Source organism: Thermobia domestica, chromosome 2, assembly GCF_964235325.1.
Source record: "Thermobia domestica chromosome 2, izTheDome1.hap1.1, whole genome shotgun sequence".
NCBI classification, from domain to species: domain Eukaryota; kingdom Metazoa; phylum Arthropoda; class Insecta; order Zygentoma; family Lepismatidae; genus Thermobia; species Thermobia domestica.
This window is the reverse complement of record NC_137455.1, coordinates 225,386,722-225,397,199: the sequence shown is the minus strand read 5'-3', so window position 1 is coordinate 225,397,199 and position 10,478 is coordinate 225,386,722. Positions and strand designations below refer to the sequence as shown.

Sequence of the window (10,478 nt, the reverse complement as noted above, 5' to 3'; positions counted from 1 at the left end):
AGAATGATGGGCGAAATATGACCCTAGGGTAATTAGGGATGTCTCAGCTAATTTTTACAAAATATCCTTCTGTATACGGGAATATGGGACATTGTCGGTATATATTTCTTTTGCGAGCTTAGTTTTGCACCTGGAAGATTGAAATTGTGCATAAACATTCAGCCCACCTAATAGTATTTATCAGATTTTTCAGATCTGTGTGTTTAAACAGGGGGGGCCAGAGGGGCTAAAATTTGAAAAAAGGGATATTTAGACCAAAAAATCCCTTTTTTCGGGATTTTCCCGCCTTAGATACATGATGGAGACACGTGAGTCATACCGTCTGAAAGGCAGTTCTATTCTAAAGAGAATGATGGGCGAAACATGACCCTAGGGTAATTAGGGAAGTGTCATGGAATTTTTATCAAAATATACTTCTGTATAGGAAAATATTGGACATTTTCGGTATTTTTGCGGGCTTATTTTTGCACCTAGAAGATTGAAATTGTGCACATTTAGTCCACCAAGTAGTATTTAACAGATTTTTTTCATATTTCTGCGTTAAAACAGGGAGTCCAGAGGGGCTAAAATTTGAAAAAAGGGATATTTAGACCAAAAATTCCCTTTTTTCGCGATTTTCCCGCCTTAGATACATGATGGAGACATGTAAATGGTACCGCCTGAAAAGCAGTTCTATTCTGAAGAGAATGATTGGCTGATTATAGTTCTAGGGTAAATAGAGATGTCTCAAGAATTTTTTTACCTGAGATCATGGTGTTTGGGGCATTGTGGGGATTCTTGATAAAATTTCTCCCGCCCTAAGTATTCAAGATAGAAACTTGAAATTTAGCACACACATTCAGTCTACCAAGTACTATTTATCAGATTTTTTTAAGATCTCTACGTTCACACAGGGCCGTTCCGGAGGGTCCCAAAGTGTGAAAAAAATTTCCCCCGAAATTTTTCCTTTGACATTACTTTTCCCTCTCCTGGTATATAGAATGAGCATGCAAGTGGTACCATTTGAAAGCCACCTCCATTCTGAAGAGAATGAGGTATGAGCCATGATCCTGGGATAAATAGTGACGATGCAGTAGCTGTTTGTCTGAAAGTCTAAAAAATACCCCAAAAACCCCGTTTCCCTAAAGGGTTAAGCGCCTGTCTCCTTCTGTTATAAACAAATTTCTCATATATACAGCCAGACAAGTTATAACATTAAAAAATTGTGAAATGACACATTGTTGGTGGAAACGAATTATCAGAAACAAACAACGGAGCAGTTGGACAAAATTGGAACACTCCGTTTCAGTGGAATCTCATCGATTACTAAGTATTAGTTGCGGAGTAATATCATGTTCAAATATATTTTTTGAACTCGAAAGACAAAGAGATTAAATCTGAGTTAGCAGACCAACATGTAGTTTAAGTAGCTTGAATGAAATGTAAAAAGTCTGGTGAACTACTCCCAACACAATCCCACGTTCTTACTTTGAGTTTGCCAACACTTCTGGAATTTTTAAAGGCTCGATATTATCTATTAAAAGTTTGTCAGCATTTCTGATATAACAGCACGTCCTATAATGCAATGTCTGTTATTTGTGCCAAGTGTAGCCAAAGAAGTCATGGTGCGGAACCCTGGCATCGACTAAGCCTTACTGTGTTAACTGTAAAGGTGATCATTCTGCGTGGTCAGGGACTGTTCAGCCTTTGAGAAGGAGAGAGAAACCAAGAACTAACGGCAGTTGTAAATGTTTCGGCCAATGATGCGAAACGTCGTAAAAAGGAAAGCCTTCCAACCCCACTCCCTGTTAATTTTGCATTGGTACTATTATTTCTAGGAGGTCAGTTTCAACCCAGACGAAAGTCATTTTCACCTAAACATCGTAGAAAGTAGGAGTGTAGAACCAGAAACCGCAGTCACTATGTCATGTATCTCACAACCAGTCACCTTACGCTGTCCTCAGCAGTGCTCTAAAACTGCCAACTTATCGTCACTTAATATAAACTGCAATAATAAAGTTAAAGCAGCACATACGTCGTCATCTCAATGATCCTGTTAGCTCTGAGGGGAAACCGAAGGCTACATGGGTTCCAAAGTCACCTTCGATTTCACTGAAACAGCACGTAGTATAGGACAAACTGATGGATAGTGAATGGACTGTGATTACGTTTCAAACGTCAATCTTTACAACTATGGCGCTTCTTCAATGTAATTGTAAAAGCTTCAGTATCATCTTGTGGTAGTGAAGCAAGTGATCTCCGGCAACTCACCAGCTGTTGTCTGTTTGCCAGAAACTCATTTTCGATCTAAACATCATCATCATCATAGGTATTCTGCCTTTATTGGCAGGTCACTTGCCGCAGCTGAGAAGCTTCCATGCTCCACGGTCCACCGCTAACTTCTTCGTCTTCGCGTATGATCTTTCTGTTTTTATATCATCCATTAATTGTAGTCTCCTTCGCCCCCTCCCTCTCTTTCCCGACACCATACCCTCTAGGACGTCCCTCATGATACAATCTTTTCTTAGGCAATGTCCCAACCAGTTTCTCTCCCTAATAATATCTAAAAGTGTTCTTTTCTCACCCACCATTTCTAACACTCTCTCATTCGTTTTGCGTTCGACCTAACTAATTCTTTCCATTTTTCTCCACACCCACATTTCGAAGGCTTCCAGTCGATTTTCATCACCTTTACGTAATGTCCACGTTTCCGCCCCATACAGTACAATTCGACCTGAACAGTCATCACTATTAACTTGTTACACGATATGTAGATGTGGTAAGCACACTTATGGTCGCACCGCTGGCGGCGTAACCACCAATGTACTCAGCGACTTTCATTCCCGGTATATTAACATATATTCACAGACGCAAGCAGTTTCAGTGCTAGCTTCTCTCCCAGGTCCAGTTACCATCTGTTCATTGTATCCCTCGTACTGAAGTCTTTTTAGCAGCTGATCTGATTCAAACTTACAATTAATTTGAGTCATCCGTATTGATTGTTGAAGACCTGAATAGTACCAGCGCTTATGGGGCTCTACTTGAACTGAAGATGGGTGGTCGCCGGGCGACGGAATTCCTTTATGTGAGTGGAAGATCATCAACGGTAACCCTACTAATTTTTATTCTAAACGATACCTGCTTATGTATTGACATATCTGTGTATTTTCCTTGCGGCTCCCTTCACCTGGAGAGTGTATTCAGATTCCTGTGGGAGTGATCATTTTCCAATTATTACATAGGGTCTTCCTGTCATTAATTCATGCCATTTTCGTCGCTTTAGCTCGAAGCATGTTGATTGGCTAATCTTTCGAGAGCTGAGTGAGTTCTATCCTCCTGACGATTTACCCGTATGTGTACTGTAGACCTATGTGAGAATACTGTGATGGACGTTGCCTATGGATCCATACCAGAATGCAGATGCGATGGTAGACAACAGCAAGTTCCATGGTGGTCTGCGGAAATCCATGAGGTTGCCTGCCTCGTCGACGTGCTCTTATAACTTTAGTAGGTATCCAACTAACGAGAAACTTAAAAAAATTCTTATTATTTGTGCACAGTCTAGATGCCTTCGAAGCAAATAGTTGGAAAGATTATTTTAGGTCTCTCAGTAGTCAAACTCGTATGACCATTGAATTGGCTCTGTAAATGGCCACTATTTTTCTAGTGAGCCTGCTCTATCAGTAATGGTATTCTGGAGACTAACCCTACAGAAATAGCCAAAGTATTTCAGCAACACTTTTCTCCTATCTCTGACTCCTCACACTATTCAGTCGAATTTAATGTCTTCCGCACTCATACAATGAATGTCCGTAGCACCAGTACTAAAGATTATAATGTTTTCTTCATGACTCACTAATTCAACTCTGTCTTAAATGAGTCTTCCAACTCTGCTTCAAACAGTGATCTACCTTAAGATATGTTTCGTAACTACTCGATTGCAACTGTTTAATCGCGTCTGGTAGGAGCAAACGTTCACCTCTCCATAGGCCCTTCCTATCGAGACACTGGTTCTTCCAATCTTAAAACCAGAGTCAAGTGCAACAACAGTCACTAGCTACAGACCCATTGCTCTTGTGAGCTATCTGTAAGCTTTTTTAGCACATGGTGAATAAGCGTCTCGTTTTGTAATTAGAATGAAGCTGTCTCTCGAGCAAGTTGTTGTGTGATTATTGCTCCTTCTGATACACTACAAATAATCTCACTAACCTCGAAAATCAGATTCAGGAAGCCTTCTTTCATTGTCAGTATCTTGTTGCTATATATTTATTTATTTAGAAAAGGTTCATAATACAGCTTGGCAGTACGAAATTTTAAAAGAACTATATGACTAGGATCTTCGTGGCCAAATGGTGGCACTGATATACAACTTTCTAGATGAACTTTTTTAAAAAAATGTGGGAGCGCTAGTTTCACAGAGACATTTCTGCAGAAAAACGATGTGTTTCCAAGGTTGTGTTTTCAGCATCACACTGTTTACTTTTGCCGTCAACAGTGTTACGTCGCAGACACTGTCTTCTATGTGTAGTCTGCTCAAAGTTGACGATTTTGATATTTATTGCCGATCCAGACACCTTCACGGTGCTACTCGACACATTCAAATCACATTAAATTGTAATGTTTGCTGACTAAATGAAGAGACTTTCGGCTTTCTGGTCAAAACTTCAATGGGCAAACTTTTGCCACGAATAAACTTGCTTTGTTAATCTAGACTTGTACCTTTCTGGCATTCGTGTCTCACTTGTTGACACAGTCCGATATTTAGATTTGATTTTTGATCGCCACTTAACGTGGACATCACACGTTGGGCCTCTTAGGTACTCTTGTATCCAAGCTCTCAATTTGATATGTGAACTTCCGCTCCTCACTTAGGATACTGATCTTATTGTTCTATTACGATTATACCGCAGTTTAATCTGGTCCAAGGTAGATTTTGGTTATATTGTATATTCGTCTGCTCGCTTCACTCTGCTGGAAACAACTTCACACTATTCACCATCTAGGTATTACGCTAGCTGTAGGTGCATTCCGTACTAGTCCTCTTAAACTTTATACAGAAGCAAACGAACCACCTTTAGCCTATCATCGTGAGAGGTTTATCAGAAATCATACAGTCTATGTGCATTGTATTTCTGACCACCTCTGCGACTTAAAGTTGCCTGGAGGCCGGATTTACAACCTGTATGCAGCCCGTTCTGGGGGTACACGTCCGTGGTAAGTTCATGCTTAGAAAAGTCTCACCGAAGACGAATTTGCACGGTCATCTCCTTTGCTAAATGTTTGTGCCCTTCCATAGCTAATCACTCAACCAAGGCTCGACCTTTGTCAACATACACTAAACAGCACACACGAACCCAGAGATACGAGGTAGTTTTAAGCATTGCTAGAAGAGTGCCCTGGTTTCAATGTGTTTTATTGTGACGGACGGTTCGAAAAGTGAGAATTCTATTTGTTGAATTCGTCACAAGGGTCAATAGTTCGAAATTTAGTATGTTTCGCCTGTGTTCATACTTATTACGCGCTTCAGCATTAAGAGCAGTTAAGCTTGGTCTCGATTACGCGCTTCATCTTTCGTTGGGTGGTGTACTTATCTGCTCTGATTCACAAAACGTTATAATAACCCTGCAGAATGTGTTTAGTAAACACCCGCTAGTGCAAGACATGTTTTAGAGATGTCAGCAGCTACAGCAATAAAAGTATGTTGTCGCTGTCTGCTAGGTGTCGCCACTTATCAACATTAGGAGAAACGAACGTGCTAACACACCAGCCGAGAATGTTACTTAAGAGATTGCACTCGATCATTCTCTTCCATATTCTAATATCCGTTGCTATTTAGTCCATCGCATGCGCTTTCTCTGGCAAGCAGAATGGAAGCAGACCAACTAAAATAGCCTTCGGTCAATAAAACTTATTTTGGGCAATTTGCAGACATGTCACGTACTAATCGCTGAGATGAAGTAATCCTTATACACTTACATATCAACATCCTCATCTTACTCATTCCTTATTATTACGCGGCATTAACCATCCGTATTGTGAAGATTGTATCATCCTATTGAGTATTCAGCAAATTATTGTAGAATGTTCAGAATTCTCGGGGAATGTTTGGGGCTACCTAAGATTTTTAGTTAGGTTTTAGAGGATAATGTGGTCTCTACTGATCGTATTATCATTTTATTTGAAATGTTGAAATACGCTCTGAAGTTCCCTTTTTATTTTTTCTGTCCTGTGTTATTATTATTGATTTTTATATAATTGATAGTTTACCAATTATTTGATCATACAGGACACAGTTGTAGATAAGGTTTTGTGAAGTATTGGATTCACAGGGGGACAAACACTGTCACCTCTGATTGGAGTGCTGTCTTCTAGTGGCTATGTCCATAAAGTTATTTTTCATCCGTGTGGTGTGAGGAAAGACTTTACTGGTTACTGCATACCAACTCAAATTAAAAGGAAGATATAGTTTTAAAGTTCCTTCTAATTTTACAAGCGTTGTTTCGGTCTTTTTACATGTGCTGATTGTCAATATAACAGAAGAGGTTCTTAAACTGACAGGGACAAAGTGCCTCTCTTGTATAACCATTCACTGCACCAAATTCTTGTTATCCATCGCATTGTCCTGGTAGATGAATTACCCTGGAGTTAATACATATATGATGTTCCCGCATTCGTATTCTTCAGGCGTGATTCCATGTGGGAGAATGATGTTACGGAGCTAATGTCTTCCAACGAATGTACTCTCATTTCACACAATTTTGTCAATCTGGATGTTATTAGGTTAGAAAGGTTTGACTTTTAGGATAGAAGTTCGTTGATTTGTTTTGATTTATTACAGCTCTTTGTAATGTCCTTTGCTACTCAGGGGTCAGAGGATATTCTATTTAATGAAAGTAAAATAAATAAACTTCCCTCAAATGTTTAAATTATTTTTTTAAATACTTTTTAAATTATAAGCCCTTCTTTGTAATAACTTTTCAAGGTGCATATAAGATTAGCCAACCTGAAGATACAACTATCTTACCGGAGCTCTGCGGTTCTTGTCTGTGATCAATTATCAAGTACTTTTATTCTAAAAGTATATCTTACGTTCGAGTTAAAATCATATGTGACTATAAACACAACATATATAAGCTATTCAAAGCAACTTCTATACATATAATTCGTGTTGCACCCTCGCGAAGTTAGTGCCGCCACTGTATCTTGCCCTAATAATATCGGTACCACTGCTCTATGGGGACCTCCCAATACCTATCACCGCTCTTTTACTAGTGGCAGAAGTGGCACCCCATTTCTTTTGAAGTACTTCCCAAAATGTATTCAATAACAAAGATAAACAAGTTCCTCTGAAACATTTACTTTGCGGAGGTAGATAAATAGAGAAAATAATTCAAGAATCTTGTGAAGTTTTGTTGGTTTCAAGATGCGTGTAAGATTGACCAACCTGATGTTTTAACAGTATTGTCGAGGCTGATGTATGTAATAAAATATCAAGTAACTTTATTTCAAAATTGTGCATTATAGTTAAAATCATATGAGGTTACAAATCATATCAAGTTAATATAAGATGACTACACCAACAGACATTTATTAATTATATAATAATAATAACACAGGTCTGGAAAAAAGACAATGCTAACACGGAAGGTTCCCACAAGTCGCTCAAATCTGATTGCCATAGAGCATCATGAGAAATGAAAATGAGCTAAATTTAAGGTGCTATGGACCAGAAGGATAGGAGCTACGGGGCTTCAAAATTTGAATATCCAAAAAATTATATCATGGAATTATGTACGTTTAAAGTAAATATCTTAAAAACCGTTAAAGCAATCAAAACAAAAGTTGCACAATGTAAAGACAACAAAATGCCCTATCGAAAACCATAAACAGTATTGCCATAGGTGAAGCAGTGTTGTCAACTCAGCATAAAAATATTTTGTTTCAAATAATACCATATACAAGTGTTCACATATTTAAAACGCACTATTATCACTAAACATAACAGTGAAGTGTAGTGGTACAGTGTTACACACTGTTAGAGCTACGTGTGCTGAAAATATACAATGGACAAGTCTGATATGTGACAACAGATGGTAATTATGGAGTCTGGGTCTCATCCTATGAATTTAGTTCAAATGCATAACACCGATAGTATAACATAGCAAACTATCCGCAGTGTCACAAAATAAGGATGCATTTGAAAAACGAAATTGAATGATGCCATTTTAACGTCTGTATCCGCTCCGAAGCTATATAGGAGGGGCCTATAGTTTAAAATAGGATCCGATCCAACATGACAAAGAAAGATGGAACGGTTCTTTTAAATTATTGAGCCATTAAAATGCCAACTCCGTTGAATAAAAATCCATTTGTTTATATTTTGTTGTCCTGACAACGACATTCCAAAATCATATTATTTAAAACATTTGAAACATATGAATATCTTTTTATATCGATATTATAATTAACATATTTCTTTTTCTTCTTCGAATTACATAATCAGCTTAGTACATATTTTAAAATATCTTACGCCCTAATAAAATAAGGATTTACAAGTAGTAAAAATATACAAATATACAACGTACTGTTGTATATTATGGCGCTCTACGGACTTTTCCTTTTTTGAAAAAAAAAAAAAGAAAAAAAGAACTCTGGACCGTTAACATTAAATACTTCTTAAATACCCCTTGTAAATTCTTTGAACAACGCATAAACTTGATTTTCATTACTCCTACATCTTTCCATAATATACATGACATTAATTTTATATAATAGTCATTACCTTCATACGTTTACATTAAAAATATCTCTTTTTTATCCTTTAACATTTATATTATTTACATAAATTCGAATATAATAAGAACACAAAAGTAAAAATTGCTTGGATATGAATTTCTTAGGAAAATTATAAATTATTAACTTCAATATATATTTTCGCATTACAAAGATGCTTTTAAATATACTTCAATAACATGGAACACGAATAATGTGATTGATATTGCGTTCTGCTATCTTAGGAAAACGCATGAATATTAGGAAATACGAATATTAAAGAAAACACATAGCATTAAGACATTTGTTGACATAAATTGAGTAACTACGATTATAGACATGAACTCAAAGATTAAATAACATAAAATAAAATACATTAAACAAACTTACATATCCATGAAATACTTTGTTTTCCTCCTATTTGAAAACTAAATTCCCTCTGTTAAGTATTCTTTATATTAACTTTCCTTATAATCTCTGGATGAACTAAAGTTTTGACTAAATCCATCCACCGTTTTCTAGTGTTTTCATTAGGTTGCCATAATTTAATTTCATCAATATTTCGTAATCCTAAAATATTCCCCGTTCTTATATCCTAAGTTCAAATACTTTAGGATTAATTTGTTTCGTACATAAATAAGGTCCAGCAAACAAATCACAAAATTTATGTATCCTTCTTCAATGATGCATCACTCTGGGGATGTAATCTTAAGAATACCAAATCATTCGTCTGAATTTTAATTTTACCCATTTGCTGTTCTTCAACATTCAAGTTTCGAGACTTGAATTTCTGCATTCTGCAAAAATGAATCATACTCACAAGATGTGAATAATCAGTTTCATTGTTTCCATTAATTTGAACTCCAAAATGTTGTTCAATCGGTGCGACATAATCTGTTCCATTATGAATATTGGCAGGTGCAACTCCTAACGTATCACACACCGAATAATTTAGAAAATATGTAATTTCAGTTACATATTTATCCCAATCACTATGTTTATCACGACAACAATATCGGAATAACATTCCAAGATTTCGATGAATATTTTCAACAACTGAACTGCTGGGATGATACGGCGTTACGAAATGTATTTTAATGCCAACAGTATTCATGGCACGCATGAATATATCACTACGGAATTGTCCTTCATTATCACATAATATATGTTCGACAGGACCACAATGCGGGATATATAAGTTCAAAATACGGTTAACTATCGCTGAAGAAGTTGCTCTACGTAGAGGATACGCTACTATGTAGCTTGTAAAAATGTCCATTACGGTAAGCAGAAAAGTTTCGCCAGTAGGAGCTCTTGGAAGTGGTCCATATAAATCTATAGAAATGAACGAATGTGAGCGTTCAGGTATTACGGACAACATAGGTTTATATATAGACCGATAATTATGCTTAATCTTCATACATTCCTCACAGTCATTGATATAATTTTTGATTTGAGATCTAAGCGATTTCCAGTAAAAAGATTTATTAATCAAGGAATACACTTTTAAATATCCAAAATGTCCAAAGTCATCATGATAAGCTTTTAATATGCATGGAACCAATTTTGGAGGAACACAGATTTTGGTCCTATGTTCATATTTGAAGTCCTTATTTATCAAAACGTTATTCGACATTTGATACAGGGTGTTTCAAGAACGAAGACAGTCACATTTATCTACACATTACGTCAAATGGTGAATGATTTTAGACTATGGCTCATATTCT

General features: G+C 36.8%; 1 protein-coding gene across 1 annotated transcript; it reads right to left on the bottom strand.

The window, feature by feature from the left end:
- Positions 1 to 9,415: 9,415 nt before the first annotated feature.
- On the bottom strand, positions 9,416 to 10,030 carry LOC145679352 (uncharacterized). Its single transcript, XM_081749936.1, has one exon. The coding sequence runs from the start codon at positions 10,028 to 10,030 to the stop codon at positions 9,416 to 9,418; it is 615 nt and encodes a 204-aa protein (XP_081606062.1).
- Positions 10,031 to 10,478: the final 448 nt, after the last annotated feature.